At 43.3% G+C, this 20,301-nt stretch overlaps 1 protein-coding gene across 1 annotated transcript in view; it reads left to right on the top strand.

Moving 5' to 3' along the window:
• The first annotated feature begins 620 nt into the window (after positions 1-620).
• Positions 621-20,301, top strand: part of MYZAP (myocardial zonula adherens protein) — a 64,119-nt gene continuing 44,438 nt past the window's right edge. The window contains exons 1-7 of the mRNA XM_079952870.1: positions 621-896; positions 7,381-7,470; positions 14,348-14,506; positions 14,836-14,928; positions 16,282-16,395; positions 18,861-19,013; positions 19,819-19,944. Coding sequence (XP_079808996.1) covers positions 813-896; positions 7,381-7,470; positions 14,348-14,506; positions 14,836-14,928; positions 16,282-16,395; positions 18,861-19,013; positions 19,819-19,944 — 819 coding nt within the window. The 5' untranslated portion in view covers positions 621-812. The remainder of the gene's footprint in view (positions 897-7,380; positions 7,471-14,347; positions 14,507-14,835; positions 14,929-16,281; positions 16,396-18,860; positions 19,014-19,818; positions 19,945-20,301) is intronic.

The following is a 20,301-nucleotide window of genomic DNA, read 5'->3' as shown; positions in this document are numbered from 1 at the left end:
ACATTTATGTGAGCTCCCTTAACGCATTCAGCCTGGCCACGCAGGGGCAAAAGTGTGCAGAGAATTAGGGTGGGATTATGTTGACCATGTATTCCTGTTGGCTACCAACAGGAATGATTAAAAATAATAGTTATTTCATGAATATTTGGGAGAAGTTATTTTAATTGCTGTTTGTGAATGTTATGTTTTTACAAACCTTTTAACCTATTAGCTTGTATAAAAACAACACCACCACAAATCTGCTGCTTGATTAAGGGACAAGCAACTTTTTGAGTCGATTTAAATTTCCCAGCTGCGTCGCGTCTCAAAACTCCTGTTTTTCTGGAATCTCACTGAGGAATCCCACTCCTAGGTTTTTTCCAGAGCTCTACGTTTGTCGTGGAGCGCAAGGCTCCGTTTTAAGTCGAATGAAAAGGTGAAAAAACCGATTTATCGAACCCAATAGCCGCCTGATCACCCCCCCCCCTTCTGTCCCCTTGTCAGCAGGAGGCCTGAGGCGCCTCGCCTCCTTCAGGAGCCGCTTTGAGGCGCGGTCGACTCGCCTCTCCTCCCCCCGGGGGCCCTTCGGCCTCCTCACTCCGCTCCGTCCGTCCGTCCGTCCGAGCAGGCGGGCGGGCGGGCGGGCGGGCTGGAGGCGGGGAAGAGGCTGGCCGGGCCGGGCGGGCGGCTGCCCGCCACGCCCGCCGGGTCAGGAGGAGGCTGTCAGTGGCCCGTGGCCATTGCGGGAGGGCGGCGGCGCGCGGGGCGTGTGAGGCGGAGAGAGGAGCGAGGCACAACTCCGCACCGAGCGGGACGCGTCGAAGGCGGCCGAGATGTTGCGCTACAGCTCGGGCTTGACCCTCACCACCACCACGCCGAAGAAGCCCGACGGCCAGGGCGGCCCTGCTCAGAGAAAGGTGAGCGGGGACGGGGCAACGAAACTAGCGAACGGCGATGAAGGAAGCTCCCCTCAGGCGCAGAGAGGGGGACCCCAAAGCGGCGGCGGCCCCGAGCGGGTCTCTCTGAGGTGTCGGAGGCAGGGGCGCAACTTACCTCAGGAACAGGAGGCGCATGCGCGAAGCGAGTTCCCTCAGGGGCGGAAAAAGGCGGGAAGGGCGTCGAGGCGAAACCTCGGGGGAAATGGGAGCCGTCTCAGCCGCGCTGCTCCCCGCATGCCTTCCTTAGCGCTGTTTTGGGCTTGGGTGCCTTGAAGGCAAGGCCCCTGCCCTCTAGGGGTTGCTGGACTCCAAGGCCCATCAGCCCCACCCAGCATGGTTCATGGGGTGGTGGGCTCCTGCAACATTTGGAGGGCTACAGATTGAGGAAGGGCAGGCCAAGGTGGTTTTGTTCTGTACCCCTCACCTGCGCCAAGATGTCCTTGCTCCATAAAAGGGATAATCTTGCTTTACCATAGAATCATAGAATGGTATGGTAAGGTAAAAGGTAAATGACCCCAGGATGGTTAAGTCCAGTCAAAGGCGACTATGGGGTGCAGCGCTCATCTCACTTTTGGGCTGAGGGAGCCGGCAGTGGCGTAGCGTGGGTTGTCAGCACCCGGGGCGAGGCAAGTAATTTGTGCCCCCTAACCTGTGGATTTGCGCCCCCTAACCCTAACCCCCAGATGTTGCGCCCGGTGCGGCCGGCCCCCCCTGCACCCCCCACGCTACGCCACTGGGAGCCGGTGTTTGTCCGCAGACAGCTTTCCGGGTAATGTGGCCAGCAGGACTAATCCGCTTCTGCAGTGGCGTAGCGTGGGTTGTCAGCACCCGGGGCAAGGCAAGTCAGTAATTTGCGCCCCCTAACCCGTGGATTTGCGCCCCCTAACCCTACTCCTAACCCTAACCCCCAGATGTTGCACCCCGTGCGGCCGGGCCCCCCTGCACCCCCCACGCTATGCCACTGCGCTTCTGGTGCAACGGGACACCGTGACGAGTGCCAGAGTGCATGGAAATACTGTTTACCTTCCTGCCACAGTGGTACCTATTTTTCTACTTGCACTTGTGCTTTTGAACTGCTAGGTTGGCAGAAGCTGGGGCAGAGCAGTGGGGAGCTCACCATCATGGTACAGATTTGAACTGTTGACTTTCCGATCAGCCGGCCCAAGAGGTTCAGTGGTTTAGACCACAGCGCCAGGGACCATAAGGGTCATCTAGTCCAGCCCCCTGAAACACAGGAATATTTTGTCCAATGTGGGGCTAGAACCCACAAGTCTGAGATTAAGCGTCTCTTGCTCTACGGATTGAATTATCCTGCATCATACTTACTTTCAAAAATAGAAATGAAGTAGTAGGGTGTTTTGGTCCCTCACAACAGCTTTAAGATGGAAATATGGATATTGGTGTATGATATGTTATTCCTTTTGTGGAGAAAGTGGATACAGACAAGTTTCCCCCTCTATTTCAAGACACGTCTTGCCTCAGATGGCACAAACCAGACTCTGGCTTCTTTTTGTTTCCAGGGTTGAGCAGTGGGAGGAGCGTCTTAGGACTTCTGAGAAGCTGGCACCAGAACTCTGCTGTTTCACATTAAACAATCTATAGCTTGTTTTAAACTGTATTTTATATGACATGCAAAGCAGGACGCTGTCACAAGGTGTGCTGATGGTCTGTGGCTCAGATGGCTTTGAAGGGCAATTTGACAAATTCACAGAGGCCTAGGAGGAAATGCCTATTTATTTATTTATAGAAATATTTATATACCACTATGTGAAAAACCAAAACAAAACCCAAAGTGGTTTACAGCAGTAAAACAAAGCTGTACAGTAAAAACCATATTAAAACGTTAACAACAGAGATCAATTAGCCATTGTGGAGAGAGGCATTCTTAACTGTTTGTGTAGGCCTGGGGGAATAGAAAAGTTTTCAGTAGGCATTTAGAAGCTGGCACAGAAGATGTCTGCTGAATCTCTCTTGTAGAGTATTCCACAGGATTGGGCCTGTGACACCAAAGGCTTGATTCCTCTTCTTGCCAACTGAGCCTCAACAACGATGCTCCTGTAGGTGATCTCAATGATCGAGCTGGGATATAAGGGTTCAGGTGATCCCTGAGGTAACCTGGACCTAAGTTGTTTAGGGCTTTGTAAATTAATAATGGATGGATGACTATTTGGAGCCTCCAAACTTGAAGCAGTCTACCACTGATTACCAAATACAAGGGAGCAACAGTAGAGGAGCATTGTCTTCATGCTGTGCTGGTGGGTTTTCTTGAGGCATCGGGTTGGTCGTTGTAGGAAGCAGGATGCTGGACAAGACTGCTGGATTCACCATGGTCTCATCCATTATGTCTGTTTCTGAGCATGTGCAGACTGCTCTGCCTTCTTCCGAAAGGTGTCATTTTAAAGAAATAACAATGAAAACATCAAACTCAGAATTTTGCATTCTCTCTCTACATTTATTCTGGCAAAGAAACAAAATAACAGCCATTCCTGTAAAATTTTGACTTGTTGGCAACCTCCACTAAAATGTAGAAGGTGTAAACTATGTGTTTGTAGAGAAAGTAATTTACTATGGTTGGCATGGGTGTATCATTGAAGAGGATTTACCTCAAAGGTCAGCATATATCTAAAGAAGTATACATGAATGCATGTGAGTTGTCTTGAGAAACCTGCTAAGTGGCTGCACTCCAAGATCTCTTGCAGCATCACTGAAGATGTTTGGATTCAAGAGTCTGATTCTTTGCTGTTCCAAAGTGTTGCTTTGAGCAGCTGATGTGGTTGGGCCATCCTGGTGCCATGCAAATATTTTATTAATCTGTGTTGTAGTGGATTATGTGCTGGACTTTGGTAGGGGAGACCTATGCTGGAATCCCTGTTTAATGACGAAGCTCACTGGGTGCCCTTGGGCCAGTTGTGTGCTTTCTCACTTTTACCTATCTCAGAGGACTGGTGTGAAGATAACATGTGCTCTCCATCTTAGGCCCTTTGGTGGAAGAATTGATTTTAAAAGTAATAATGAAAAGGATCTGTGTACTGTAGTTACATTTTTAGTTCCACCCTGAAAGGCATGAACCCAGTGTCACTAGCCATTGATTGAGCTTTCCTTTATGTAATTGTCTAAGCCCATGTTCAAGTTGTCTAAGGCTGTGAACACATGACTGCTTTCTCTGGCTCCAGTGCGCTCCCAATGCTAATGTTTGAATCTGAGTATGTATGACATTAGTCACAATGCATAGGCTTCATATAGTTTGTTGAGAAATATTGCTGTTTGATACATTTTCCCTCAAACTAACTTCCATCTGATTTGAAAATGTAAACTCCTGTTAAGATGAGGTGTGTACATTTCAGATATCCATTGCACATGCGCAGATGACAGCACATGCACAGATTATGGCTTTACTGAATAGGAGTTTGGTGTGTGTGTAAGTAACAAAACAGGTAATGGTGTGTTCTGCAAGTAAAAATACAACTTGAAATGCAGCAAGGGGGAACAACTTTGCTGCATTTTAAGGCCAAATGTGAACATAGCCTAAACCAGTGACCCATCTTGCAGTGATAAATTCCACCACACATGCCTTAATCTGCGTGTCTCTTTTACTGTCTTGGTCAAAGAATTTGGAGGGCTGCCTTTAGCCTTCTGAGAGAAGTTACCCAAAATGCACCTGTTCAGTAAAGCAAATGTAAAATAAATTGTTAGTTAAAAGTGCTTTGACTACTGTAAATTTTCTCCAGAGTTACTCATTCCTCCATTATGCATCCATACTTCTGGATTCATATCAAGGTAACCTGACCACAGCTGCAATCCTATTCCCCCCCGCCCCCCGCCCCTGACTTAATGTGACTAGAAATGCAGAAGTGTTGGGTTCACAGCACATTTTTAAACCTGATTGGATTTAATTTGTACCTGTATGCTTGAGAATGTGTGCTTATGATGTGTGCCGGGTATAACACATTTGTTTTGTTGAAGCATCAGTTTATTATTTTTAGTGTGGTCCAAAATACATGCAGTATTTTCCTGAGTCTGAAGAGAAGTTGGTTGTAAGATTGACATTAACAGAGAATGGTCAGCATAGAGGCATTAGATTTAGCTACTAAGAGCTTGGGTCCTTCACCAAGAATGTTGTTATTCATACATTATGGGTTTTTTTAAGTGTGTACCTAAGAAGTTTGAAGTGGAAACAAGCAGGAACTAGAGGGATAAAACTTGTGTTGGCATAAAAGTGTATCATGTGTTTGCACACTCAGGAATCTAGGCTTGGTTGTAGCTCTTTGTGAAGTGTGCTTCCAGAAATAAACCCAGGTTTGCTGCTGCTTAATGAATGAAAAGGCCCGAAAGGAATGAGGTAACAAGGATGATGTTGCTGCTATCTTGGATACTGGCAATTATCACTTTGAAACATTAACTAAAACTATGTAAATTATTTCTGAAATGTTTCATAAACCAGATTAAGATCTTGACTCTTTAATGCTGTGTTAAAACACTGGTAGATCTAATGAAAGGGCTGTTAAAACAGTCATCCTCCTCTAAATAGCTTTTCCACTAATTTGATAGTGTAGGCTGTTATCATTCCAGGATGCACATTCTTTGTATGCTGTAGGGGACAGAAAACTGAGATCAGCTGATAACACTTGCTATTACAAAGCCATTATTATGCTTTGGAACACTTGCTATCTCTATTCATGTAGCAAAGCAACACTCATAGGTTCAATTTTAATAAAAATAGTGGAATGTTAAGTCGTCTCATGCAGTAACGTAATGTCAAGCAAAATTTGATCCCAATAAGCCTTAATATTGGGGCAAGAAAACTCAGACCTAGGAGCCAAATGTGGCCCTTCAGGCCTTCCAATCCGGCTCTTGCAATTCTTTCTCCTCTACATTATCTCTTTAGTCACAGCCCCTCTCTCCAGTCCACACCACTCAATGGCCCTACTTTGCACTGCCCTTTAATGTATTTGCCTGGAATATGTCCTTGAACTCTCAAAATGCCTCTTGCTTATTTGGATGGAGGACAGAGTGAGCTTTGTGAATGTATGTGGAAACTACTTACAGTACAGTGGTAAAATTTCCATTCGTTCCCCTTCCCGCTTTTGCTTCTGGTCTCACCCACCACTGACATGTTGCCCCTTGGAGGCTGTCTAGAAGGGAATTTAGCTGTCAGTGTGAAAAAGTTCCTTCACCCCTATCTTAACGTGTTATTTTATGTAAATATGTAAATATGTAAATATTACAGCAGGGGTCAGCAAACTTTTTCAGCAGGGGGCCGGTCCACTGTCCCTCAGACCTTGGGGCGGGGGGACAGACTATATTTTGAAAAAAATATATGAACGAATTCCTATGACCCACAAATAACCCAGAGATGCATTTTAAATAAAAGCACACATTCTACTCATGTAAAAACACGCTGATTCCTGGACAATCCGCGAGCTGGATTTAGAAGGCGATTGGGCCGGAACTGGCCCCCGGGCCTTAGTTTGCCTACCCATGTGTTACAGTATCACAATATGTGTTCTCAGTTCCTTTTATTGTGTCTTGAAAAAATATACTGAAAACCATTTCAAAATGTTTGCTCACCAAAGTGAAAGCAGTGAGAAACTAAGTTTTTCAGAGGAGTAAGACTGCTGTGTGATTTTTAATGTATTTTCTCTGGTATACTGTAATTAACTTTCCCCCTACCTAGTTCAGTCTCTGAAAGACTCATCATTACCAACAATGGAGGAATGGTTATTAAAATTATTAGACTTAGCTGAGATGGTGAAATTGACATGTTTAATCAGAAAAAAGTCATTGTTAACATTTACTAAAGACTGGAAGCCTCTCATAGACTTTTTGCGTGAAAAAGAAATAATGACCTTTGGATTTAAAGGCTGAAGTTTATAGAAAGTAGTTGTGCTGGGTGTTATATTGGAGTGGATGAGTTGAATAATGTTTATATATAGCTGACAGAAGAAGAATGGGGAGTTCGTTAGTTTCTTAACTTTATTTTTCTCTTTCTCTGTTTTAATCCTTCTATATCTCTTTCTCTCTTCTTTTTTCCTTTTCTTTCCATCTTTTCCTCTTCTTTTCCTCTGGATCTATGTTTTTATTTTACTTAGATTAACTTTTTAGTTTGGAGAAAAAGGTATTTGATAATTATCTTTGTATCGCTCTTTATAAAAGCTAATAAAATTTATTCATTTTTTAAAACAAATTTGCAAATACCTGTTGTCCATGAGAATATTGTTATAGTAATAATTCCATTTGCCATGGAATGAGTTCGACTTAAGGAGAAAACTGTTGCTTGTAGATAGCCCTGCTTTTGACCCTCCCTTGTCTTTCAACAGTATTTAATAATTTCTGTTATAAAAACGTCTGTTTTTCTTGTTCCCTGAAGTAAACAAGCTATCCTTTAGAAAGCTACTTTTCATTCTTTTCACAAAGACAGTAATGTTTTTAATATACTGAAAGAAGAGCTTTGTCTTTCTTCTAGGCAAACGTGTGTCGGCTACGCTTGACCCTGCCACCTGAAGAAAACTCGCTTTCTCAGGAAATTAAAAATAAGACTGAAAGGACCAAAAAGGTAAGATGACGAAATTTTGCTGATGTTTGCTTCACCCCTGTAAATATTAATCCATCTAAAAAAAATTCAGATGAGTCTGTTGGCATGCACTGAAAAAAAGTTCTAGAAATCTGCACTACACATCACAGATTTTGCAAATGGAGTAGATTTTGGTGGTTTACAAAATTACCAATTGTTTTATTGGAAGGCATGCCCACCCCCCGTTCCTTTTTGGGCAAAACTAAGACCAAAGTGCATATCCATATTACATTGTTCACTCTTTTTAAAAAGCATGCATAAGCTGGCCAACTTTATTCTGAAGGAAAAGCAAGCAGAGCTGCAGCAGGACATGGGAACTAGGTGCTTATGCCAACGGAAATAGTGGGTTTTAAGGAGGAATGTGAAGTAAGTAAGAGGTATCTCTCTTACTTACACCTGTGTAATGGGAGCAATTCTAGGCATATGAAAGAGCAAGGGAGCGAAGGTAGTTGGTTTTAAGACCTAGGATTCAGAAGTGTTATGGCTGTCTTAATAGTGGGATTTGAGTCACCGCTAGTTCAAATGTGGTTAAATCATGAATCTACTAGTGACCTTAGGGAGCTATTGTTCTCTCCGCACCAGTCCCTGATTAGTAATGTGGGGATAATAATTCTATAGTATAGGACTGTTGTAAATATTACAGAATGTTAATACAGTGGTACCTCGGGTTACATACGCTTCAGGTTACATATGCTTCAGGTTACAGACTCCGCTAACCCAGAAATAGTACCTCGGGTTAAGAACTTTGCTTCAGGATGAGAACAGAAATCGTGCTCCAGCGGCACAGCGGCAGCGGGAGGCCCCATTAGCTAAAGTGGTGCTTCAGGTTAAGAACAGTTTCAGGTTAAGAACAGACCTCCAGAATGAATTAAGTACGTAACCAGAGGTACCACTGTATGTTACATGAGCATGAAGTATTATTATTTACACTTATAAATAGTAATACATAAATACAATGATCCAAAATTAAATATAACAATCCCAAAATATTCTACAGCAAAATATAAAATCATCATAACAAACAATATTCTGATAAAAGCCATCTACTTAACTGCTCAAAAAAGCCAATCTGTGCCCCCAGCTCAGTCAGCAATTTTAAAATTCCCTCCCGTATCTGTGTTGTCTCTAAACATTAATTAAAAGCTGTGAATTCCACGATTCCTCTTCAGATGTGGCTGCAGTTCTGTGTTGTCAGATAAGTGCTGTGCTACACCTTCTGCTGGTGATGCTGTTGGCCGGTTGACAGCTGTAAATCCTCAGAGTCTTAAGTTAGGGCCCTGACCAGTGTTAGTACTGTAGCATAAATTTTCAGTCAGCATCTTCTGACTTTTTGGGCACAACTAATTGCATTGCAACTCAGAAAATATGTAATTAGGATCTTGGTAATTAGGATTTCCTGTGGGAGCTCCGATTGGATCTGGGGGAGGTTTTTGGTTCCTACCCCTACTTTTATTCCTTGTGGTGCTTTCCTGGTTTAAATCCTCTCCATCTGTCCTTTGCCCCATGGGAAGAAACATGCAGGTGTCCATATGCACCTGGATGCATTTTCCTGCAATGAAAAAAATAGTAGCTGGAGGGGTGTAATTGAAACTGGGGTGCATGAAGGAAAGAGTTAATCCTACACTCATAGATCCAGTGTGGGAACTTGTGTATAAGAACTTTTATATGCAGAAATGGGTATGGTGCTGAATGTGCAAGGCACAGGTGACACACTTCTCTCCCTGCCCCCATGGCCTTCGTTGCAAAGTGAGGCTCACAAAGAGGTGAAGCAACATCAAAAGCTTAGTAATAGCTCTATTATCATCACACCCACAATTTCACGAGGCCATATGGAAATAGCTGTGCTCTATAAATGCCAAGGTAGTTTTTGAAATGGGGCTGGGCTTCATTCTTTTGAGGCACAGTGTCAGGCTGGTGGTTCAGTGGCACTAACTGGATGACCCTGCCAAACAACTGTTGTAAGCTGATCAGCACATTTTATTTAACCATTACATGCCTCATTGTCTTCATGACTAAATGGGTTTTGTGAGATGCCAGAGTTGTCTGTGATGGAAGACAGCCTTGTAAATAAACTACTAGCTCAGATAAAACAATGACTAGCTTGTCTGTCCATGTAAATGTGTCACAACAACAGCCAGGACAAAAAAGAACCAGCTTTCTTTCTCTATGCTTGTCATCAATTCTTATTTGCCATGGGCAAGAAGTTACTAAAAAGCCACATAGGTAAAGGTAAAGGTACCCCTGCCCGTACGGGCCAGTCTTGACAGACTCTGGGGTTGTGCGCCCATCTCACTTAAGAGGCCAGGGGCCAGTGCTGTCCGGAGACACTTCCGGGTCACGTGGCCAGTGTGACATCGCTGCTCTGGCCAGAGCCAGAGCCAGAGCCACACGGAAACGCCGTTTACCTTCCCGCTGGTAAGCGGTCCCTATTTATCTACTTGCACCCGGAGGTGCTTTCGAACTGCTAGGTTGGCAGGCGCTGGGACCGAGCAGCGGGAGCGCACCCCGCCGCAGGGATTCGAACCGCCGACCTTTCGATCGGCAAGCCCTAGGCGCTGAGGCTTTAACCCACAGCGCCACCTGCGTCCCAAAAAGCTACATAGGCCAAGCTAAATGTGATGAGGCAGCAACATTGTTATCCACTAGTCTGGCCTGTGAACATATGAAGGGTTTATGTGTCGTTTGCTTTTAACATGAAATGGAATGTGTGGGAGGCAGAGCCATAGCTGGGGGAGGGGAGGCTAGCCATATTTTTTGCCCCAGGTGAAGCTTCCATAACGGCGTCATTGAGGCTCCTAGCCTGTATCTGTGTGTATGCAAGTGTGTGTGGTGTGTGTGTTTGTTCGTGCACATGCGCCAAGCTGGATCTTTAACCTGGGTGAAACTTGCCCCTGCCCTTGTCTTACCTTTTTGTGCTCAGTTGCATCTAGGAATATTCTCACTGGTCTTCTCCCCAATATTTGAATGTGTCTTTATATTTTATATGTGTTGTGAGGCACTTTGTAGAGCATGGTTCTTAAAAAAATGAATTGAAAATCTTGTTAATTAATAACTCATTTCTGGGGATGCTGCTAAGCTGGAAGAAAATCTGTGATTTTTAATAAAGGGTGGTCTAAATATAAAATGAATAAGAATGCTTTGAGTAGCAGAGTGCTAAGGAAGGAAAGGGTGACGGTTTTGTTCCATTTCATGAGTTGGGGACGGGACAGGACACTAATTTCTGTTTCTGGGAGAAAAGCAGTAGAGAGGTAGCAAAAAGGGCAGAGAAAGATACCATTGTTTTATGTATGCTTAGTGTGACATTGCTAAGGAAAGTGCAATGGCAGTTACTAGCGCATAAAAAGATATACCTTTGCTCTGCTTAATATCTGCTCTTGAAGAATTTAGTTTTTTAATAAGGCAAGGCTGGGAAGCTTCCTCTAAAACCTGTTTCAGTTATTGCCAAGTACATGTTCACAAATGTTCTAAAGCTTATATGCCTCATTTTGAACAGTATTTTTCAAAGCTTGTGGCTTGAAAGCTAACCCTCTTCCATTGATTAGTTTTTTGTATGTCAGTGATTGTAAGCATAGAACAAGGCTTTTGCTTATTTTTCCAAGCTGCAGCTCAGCTGCCTTTATATTTGTAGGTATCTGAAAACTCTGTTTGTGATGTGGCATTGTGTCTACAAGAGTGATAAAGAAAAATGTTAACTTTGGATGTGGATCTTCCTTTCCTGCTTCTTTGGCTCAGGGCCAGCATGATTTTTAAAATGTAGATGTAAGCTAATGGGCATGGTTGGAAAGCTTTCACAATGGCCCTTATGGACTACTGGCTGTATTTGCATATAAACCATGGTTTCTTTTAGCCATGGTTTATTCAATAACCTATAAGTCATTTCATAGGCAAATTGGTTTGTTTCAACAACAACAATAACAATAACAATAACAATAACAACAACAACACCCCATCCATCTGGCTTGGGTTTCCCCAGCCGTTCTGGGTGGCTTAGAGCATATCTAAAAACATAAAACATCAAGTGTTAAAAACCTCCTGAAACAGGGCTACCTTCAGATGTCTTCTAAAAGTTGTTTAATTCTTTATCTCCTTGACATCTGAAGGGAGGGTGTCACTACCAAGAAGGCCATCTGCCTGGTTTTCCAGCTACTGATGTCTCATGCTTTTGTAAGTTGGTGAGTGTCTGGGATGAGGTGGACAAACAAGCCATGGTTAAGGAATGCTGTTGGGTGCGAAAACAAACCACATTTTGTTAATGTTAAAACTAACCACATTTTGGCTTAACAAACCATGGGTTAGCATTATGTGTGAACCAGGTGACTGTCAAACATTCAGCAGTCAGGGCAGCAGTGAAAGTCTTCTGAGGGATCAGTAACTAGTTTAAAATATACAAAAGAGGAAGGGATCAACGTTGGTCCATAGGAAAAACTCACAAATCCACATTTGGGCAATACCTTTATTAAATCAATCAAAACGTTACAGAAAAGTTTACAAGTTTCAAGTTTTCCAGAACTCTTAATCAGTCTAGATGGTAAACAAAATGTGGGGAGGGGAGAGAAGAGAAGAAATGGCAGATGTTGCAAGAACAGGAAGGGCAGAATAGGAATAAACAGGCACATTTCACAATGGAGGGAAGTAAACAGCAGAGTTCCCATGGGATCTTTGTGCTAAGGCCAGTGCTATTCAACTTAGAAATGATCTGAAGTCAGGATTGTAGTGAGGTAGCCATTGTGCTGGGCTGAATATCCTCAGTTTTCACCAACTTCTTTGGAAAGAGAAGGGACCTGTAGTACAATCTTATACATGTCTACTCAATAGTAAGTCCCATTGGGCAGAATCCAAGTAGACAGATCTGGTAGCACATTGATTTTCTTGCACAATGGCACTTCCCCTTCCTCTCCTCTTCATGTTCCCCCCACCTCTCCAGATCCCCTCCGGAGGGTTGGAATAACTCCCAGAACAGATATAGGGGCCATGGGGAGAGGGGGGAAACTGAAGTTTCCTTTGCATAACCAAATGTCATTGTGCAAGCAATGGCTACCCCTCAAAGGGGTACTACCTTTGAGTTCAATGACTTACTCCAAGGTTATTGCGTATAAGGATTGCAGCTTTAAGCAAGATAAATGGCAGTCTACTGGACTTTTGCAAAACCTAGGGTTTCGACATGGAAAAGTATGATTTCTAAGGTGTGCTGTGCAAGAAATATGTCTGTGTTTGATTTAGCACACACATCCTTGGAAGTTATTTCCTGACAGATTTCCCCCTGTTTGTTCCTCCCTGTCAGCGTTCAAAACTCCCATTGTTCTGGTTGCATTTTGCAACAGGGAATTTCATTAGCGTGAGCAGTTTCTGAGCCCTGAGTGCAGTACTACACCTAAGATTTCAGATTAAAACTGCAGAGTGGAAGGAGCTTCCTGCAGCCAATCGGAAGCCGCGCTTTGGTTTCCAAACGTTTTGGAAGTCGAACGAACTTCCGGAACGGATTCTGTTCGACTTCCGAGGTACAACTGTAAAAGGTGAACACCCTTCATGACAGTACAGTGGTACCTTGGTTTAAGAACAGCTTAGTTTATGAACAACTTGGATTACCTGGAAACCCGGAAGTAGGTATTTTGGTTTGTGAACTTTGCCTTGGAATAAGAACATGTTTTGCTTCCTGTTGAGTGTGTTCCATTTGTAAATCGAGTCCCCCGCTGCTATGGGAAAGCACACCTTGGTTTAAGAATGCTTTGGTTTAAGAACGGATTAAGGTAAAGGTAAAGGGACCCCTGACCATTAGGTCCAGTCGTGGCTGACTCTGGGGTTGTGGCGCTCATCTCGCTTTTTTGGCCGAGGGAGCCGGCGTACAGCTTCCAGGTCATGTGGCCAGCATGACTAAGCCGCTTCTGGCGAACAAGAGCGGCGCACGGAAACGCTGTTTACCTTCCTGCCAGAGTGGTACCTATTTATCTACTTGCACTTTGATGTGCTTTCAAACTGCGAGGTTGGCAGGAGCTCACCCCGTTGCCGGGATTCGAACTGCCCACCTTCTGATCGCCAAGTGCTAGGCTCTGTGGTTTAACCCACAGCGCCATCCGTGTCCCTTTAAACCAACGTACCGCTGTACTAATATAGAGCATCCCCCCCCCCCCATTTTGTGCATGTGTGGAGAATGCGATACTTCAAATTCTGCCAGAACTTGTTGTTCTGTGTGCAGTCTTCAAGTCCTTGGAAAAGTACATACTTCTAAAACAGTTGTTCCCAGTTCAAACTACTTTGCTCTTTGGTATTTCACAGAAATAATTCTTGAATGTTTCAATATGAATAATGAGGGTAGGGGAGTGGTTGATACCAAAGCAACAAAGGAAATATTTAACCCAGGAAAAACTGTTTTTCAGTGTGGCGACACACCCATTTCAAATTGCATATGCTTGCTCCCCCTCCTTTCAAAACAAAACAATGTATTTTTATTGATGAGTCAGAATTCTGAGGCAGTCTGGTCATACACATGTATTACAACGTGACTTTATGTAATTATTTGACACTTTAGGCTATATACTTAAATTGGTTTTAAAATGCCTCTGTGGATGTGAACCATTTAGCGCAAGGGCTGCAAGAAGTTACTGGTTATTTAGATAGATGATCAGTACCAAGCTTAATTGACCTTTGTAGTCCCCATCTCTATTTTCCATGGGATTTTTGGAACCCTAAAAATTGAATGCTAAAAGCACTTACTTGAAAATATACACATAACTATTCTTAATTGAGTTCACAATGGTGAAGGAAAGCATTCAGTATTTGGGAATTGTTAGCTGCTCCAGATTTGTTAAAATATTTTGAAATTCAGAGTGACTGTAACACAAGTTTGTTTATTTTTATATAGCAACTCTATCAGGTTCCCAATGGATTGTCTGCAGGGAACTTATCGCACGGTGTGGTGTATGGTGTGGTGCGTAGATCTGATGACAATCATAACAAAGAAATGGTGGTTTATGGATGGTCAACTCAACAGCTGAAAGAAGAAATGAAATATATAAGAGATGTGAGTTGAATTTTCTGTACAGGATGCTGTTCATTAAAAATAAAAATAGAATTTGTTATATTGGATTTAGTTGGTTATCACTAGTGCTTTTTTCTAAAAAAATGTTTAGGGGTACTCTCATTTTCCTACTCATTGAAATACTGCCCCTCAATGAGACCAAACTTAGACTCACAAAATGTTTAGGGGTATGCATCTCCCCTGCTTCCCCCCAGAAAAAAGCACTGGCTATCATTATAAATAGATCAATATGTTTGGGCTGTGGAAATGATAATCTACACAGAACTGGAAACAAGATTCAATATTTTGATTTATATATTTTATTTTCTTAGGTGAGATTAACATTGGAAAAAGTAAGAAAGAAAATGTATGGCGAATATGATGAAATGAAACGCAAAATCCAAGAGCTTACAAATGAACTGGCAGTAAGTACTCATGTACTTTAAAGATGGCAAAAGTGATAAGCTTAATAATTACTGAATTCTCAGTATGTTGATACTGTTTAGGTGGAATGCATAAGAATATTTTATTCCCATCAACATTGGATACAGCATTGGTCTGATGCTCAAAGATGGTTACATTTATAAAACATGAATAAGTCAGAAGCAAGGACTACTTCTACAACCAGTGTGTCTCTGCCTAATGTAGCTACTGTTCCTTCACTCTTTTTAGCTTAGCGTGGAAATACAGGCTATAGGGTGCTTTCACGCTTCCATTTTCTTTGTCCTCCCTGGTTAATCCACCCTTTAAAATCTGTCTGTGTTTCTCTGGTTCTCTGTCCTGCATATGTCTCCAAAGTACACCCTGCTGGCCTGGCTGCCACTGGTTAGTAAGCTTTTTGTGGAATAATTCACATATTTATGGAGGAGTGCCCCCAGTCCATGCACATTTCATCTAGACATGGCTCTCACTGGATGTTGACAAGTCTAGATCTTTCATCTGACTTGGCATTGTTTGTATTACTGTGGGGTTTTCTGGTAGTGTGTTTCTGTGATCAAAATTACGCAGTGTGCTGTATCCCTCTCTCAGATTTTGCTGCTGTATGCAATATCCTCCCTTCTGTTTCAGTGAAGCAGATCTCTACATTCACTCTTGTCTTGGATTTGTCGTTTTTTCCCTTCAAAGCATTAAGCACAGGCCACCTGGATTCCTTATCTAGTCTATACATCTATGCTAGTATATATCTGGCTGCAATGTCAATATAGTGCCATTTTGTATTTTGCCCTGAAGATATTCTGGGTCAGGTGCTTAATGCACCTTGTGATCAATATTTTAACATCTGTAAATTGTGGGGCATTTTTACAGGAATATTATAAAAATAGATATTAGGGCCGCAATACAGAGAGCAGTATTAAGTGCAAATATTGTTTGAATGTGACCTCTAGGACAGCCACACACTAATGAATTATTACACATCATTTCTGAAGCTTTCAAGTTTCAAGTGTCTTTTGCCATACAACATGGGGTACTTCTCTGCAGGAACCACAAAGTCAAAGATGATTCATGCCTTTGGCACTTCTTTTGAGGAAGGTGCATTGGGACAGCTTTAGTGGACTCTTAACGGCAGCCAGGACATATTTCATTGCCAAGCATAGAACACAACTTTACTTGCCCTTGCAAAAGTGTGAACTGTGACAAGTAATGATGGAGCACATGTATTTCCATAGATGCCTGTAAAACACATTGTATAAACAGGTAACCTTAATACAAAACAACTGGTAAGCTTGCAGTTCCTGCTATCTTAAGTTAAGGGGGAAATCTTGCTTATATTTCTTCAGGTATCAAGTGCTCAACAAGAATCATTGGACAATCACATAGAAGTGCACTCTGCAGCTCTGAATAGCTTCAGTGAAATGAATAACTCGTTGACCTCAGCCTCAATTGAGTTGCAGGTAAATTGCTGATAGTATGGTCACCATAGATACATGATTATGTTGGCAAACATCACTGCTCTTACGTCAGTTATATAAAGCATCGGTAGGCCAAAATGAGAATTAGTTTAACATTTAGAGCTTGGACTCTGTTTGTTTAAATATCCAGTGGTAGAAAAGCATTGTGAATTAAAGCACATAACTTACATTTTAGAGTTAAGTGCTTACGTCATTTTCTGCAAGATAAATTAATATAAAATGCAGTGGGCCCACAACTTAAGTTTGCTTTACTTATGCTACTGCAACCTTATGTGTGGGTGTGAGGGTGGGGGATAAATAAATAAATGAAGAGCAAGGGAAACTCGATGTTCGCTGCTATCCATTTATTTATTTCTCCACCCACTTGCACACCCAATGGCTTTTCCTTGCTTACAGGGATCTGGGAAGGTTGCAGGAGGGTCCTGGGAAGCTGTCAAAGCCCATGTGCCTCCTTCCTAGAGCCTGGTGAGCAGCTTTCCACCTCATTTATCAGGCTTTGGTAAGGAGGCGCGAGGGCTTTGGGAACCTCCCTCGCACCTCTGAGCCTGGGCTGTTTGAGGACTTTGGGAGTGTCCCAGAGTGCTCTGGAAGCTTTTCCAGATCCCAGTAAGCAGTCCTCTTTCTCCCAGGGAGGCAGTTTAAGGGGTTCCTGACTTTGTACAATATTGCCTTTGCATGTTGACCCCGGGAGCTTAACCCTCGTGTAAGTGGTGAGCCCACTGTATTAAAGTATTGTGTTGTAATGTATTGTGTTGTAATGTATTGTGTTTTGGTCTTAAAGCCAGCATTTCATGCTTGGTAGTCTGTTATTTCACAGTAATCTATAATGCTTCTTGGTTTATTTTGGGATGGATTTGCACCAGAAGATTCTTCTCTCCTCTCCTCATCACCATTCCCTATTCACTAGTAATCCTAGGGCAGGGGTGGATAAAGTTTATTGGATTCCCCCACTTTCTGTGGGCAAAGTTTGACAAGTGGATAGGGACCACATACCTTTCAATCTCCTGATATCAAAATGACATCAGAGAACCCTTTTTGTTGAGAGGGTTTGAAACCAAACCATGTGGGCAAATGCACAGCATTCAAAGCCCCTATCAAAGCACTCTGCAAGTCTTGAGGAGTGCTTTGTAAGGAGTGTTCCAAACTGGTGGGTAGGGCTAGGCGATTTATCAATACATCGCACAAAACCAGTTTGAAGTCTTTATTGTGGTAACAATTTTGGAATTTCTGACCCAGCAAAAAATCGTGAATGCCAGCACCATCCCTTTCGCTCCTGGGCATCACCAGTGTTTTGCTGAAGGTCCCTCCCAAGATGCTTGAGTGGGTCTGGAGGCGGCAGCTGTGCCTGCGCCCACCTCTTGCGTGTGCTCACTCACTCACTCACCCACCTGCCTGCCCTCAGCGGCAAGAGCACATGGAAAGCAGCAGTGGCTTCTCTTCCTTGCTTCTGAAGCTGTGTGCTTAGTACGTGCTAGCGGCTGTGATTGCTGCACCTTAGCACTAAGGCAGAATGGAGCCACCTCTGGCTCCTTGCACGGCACAAGCCATGTGGAGCCATGCTCTGGAGGGTGACTCCCAGTAGCTGCCGCTTGTCCGGCAGCAGGCAACCATCAATATGAGCCAGAGCTGGCGGCAGGTCCGGACCAGCTTTGGGGAGAGGCTGTGCCGCGAATGGCCTCAGTTTCAGGGAGGCTGGTGCCCCAGGAGGCCAGCAGTGCCCTGTGGCTACTCGGCATGTATGGCACCTTGCAGCACCCTGACAGTTACACTCTGCCTGCCTAACCTTGCCATGAAGTGGCAGAACCTGTGAACAGTGTCACTGATCACCTGTGTGGCTGCCTACGAAGGGCTGCCTACTGAGTTAGTTCAAACCGCTTTGAAGTTCACATCCAGGAATTAACGCTGGCTGCTTGCTTTTCCCTTCCCTGCCTTATCTCCTCATTCTTCCTTCTTTCTAGACATCATGATATATCACTACATCATGATGTTTAGCTGGCGATATCTTATGAGGCTGAAAACCAGATATTGCCCAGCCCTGCTGTTGTGTGGTGCTTGCAAACACCTTTAGGCTGAGCCAGGGTTTCACTTGCTTCAAACCTGACGTCATATATGACATCAAACCTAGGTCAGAGGGGTATGGCTTGGCCAAAATGGTTTTGCTGGCCAAATGGAGAGGCTGAAGGTTCTCTACCCATGCTCTCAGAAATCTTACATAGAACTGGGTCCTACAAATAATCTGTTGTATTTGTGGGTCTCTTGTACAGCACAAACTTGGTAAGTCTGATCTTAAAGTTTGTTCAATATGTCTGGTCCTTGCATCCCTCTCAAAGGAGTAACGGGGGGTGGGGAGGGAATGCTGGGAGAAAAAAACAGGCAGCTTTTTTTCAAGTTTCCCCAGTTTTTCAAGCAACTGAATTAATTTTGTATTTTTAAAAATATGTTCACAGAAAACTTTAGTTGATGTTACTTTGGAGAATACAGTTATACGAGACCAAATAAAAAATCTGAAACAAACACATGAACAGTCTATGGAAAAACTGAAGGAAAAGCAGAAACAGCTGGAAACTGCCAGAGTTGAAAACGAGCTGCTCAAACTCAAGGTAAGCTGAGGCAATACAATGCATGGGTGGTGGAGGATCCTACTGCTGATGACGCCTGGAAAAGGAAATTGCAGTGCCTCACAGCATGAGGAACGTGATAATCTTTTCAAAACAGTGACTGGTTGGAAAGGCAGTATCTGTGGAATGTTATATCATTACTCATTTATTGACACAGAATTCAGGATGTGTTTACCTCAAAACTTGCCTATTCTCCTGCCCCTTGTTTTTGTTGGTAGTGTTCATGAATTTTAGTTGCAACTCTGTTTTCTATTATGATGGGGAACAGCTGTGTAGGCTGAGAAAGCGGAGAGTGAAAGCCTAGTATATATAGTCTTGGTATTTGTAAGCTGGTCTGGGAGCCTTTTTTCTGCCGAAAAGTAAGGTAAAATGTAATATATATATGGTGCCAGTCCCATTGAAGTGACCAGGAGCTGTATTCCTGCATAGCTCCCTTTAATTTGAAAGAGGCCTGTGCCAGGCAACTCTCTGGTGGTTTCAGGATTGTGTCCCAGGTTGGATCATAGAATCATAGATTTGGAAGGGACCCTGAGGGTCATCTAGTCCAATCTCCTGCAGTGCAGGATTTCAAGTAAAGCATCCATGATGGATGGCCAACCAACCTTAGTTGAAAGGCTGGGGTGTGTGGAGGGGGTTTGGATTTTCAGCTTCAGGCATAATATGTCTTAGGACAACTTCTTGAGCTTCTGCTTTATGGCATCTGATTTTCTTCTGCCAATATATTCCTTTCGCTTTCTGTCTTACATGTTTCATTTGGCTGTGAGAAATGTCCTCATTTTTTTAATAGGTAGAATGTTCACAGGAAGCAAATGCAGAAGTAATGAGAGAGATGACCAGAAAACTATACAGTCAATATGAAGAGAAGCTACGAGAAGAAGAGCAAAAACATAAACTTGAGAAAGAAACTCTAATAGTACGTGGGAAGCTTTTTCCTGTGTTGTGTATTATTGTGGTGGTGGGAGAGTCTTACACTAAAGGGAACATGGAAACCCCAGGTTGTGAGTTTCAGCAGGCCTCTTACTGAGTAGCTGTGCCTAGTCCATCCACTTGTAAAGAGGAAATGGTTTTGATGGGTTGCTGCAAGGCTGAGTGATGGACACATGCTTTGTTCTATAGTTTTTGTCTTGTTTTGATTTCAACTGAACATGTACGCGATATGTACAGACTAGTTTACCAACTAGTGTAGTAGCAGGAAGCCAAGTCATCTTCCAGTGTACACTGTGGTGTGAGGATATGTTGTAAAATCAATAAAAAGGAAAAAAAATAAACC

Source organism: Podarcis cretensis, assembly GCF_951804945.1.
Source record: "Podarcis cretensis genome assembly, chromosome: 14".
NCBI classification, from domain to species: domain Eukaryota; kingdom Metazoa; phylum Chordata; class Lepidosauria; order Squamata; family Lacertidae; genus Podarcis; species Podarcis cretensis.
The sequence above is the reverse complement of the archived record's forward strand: the minus strand, read 5'-3'. Positions and strand labels throughout refer to the sequence as shown.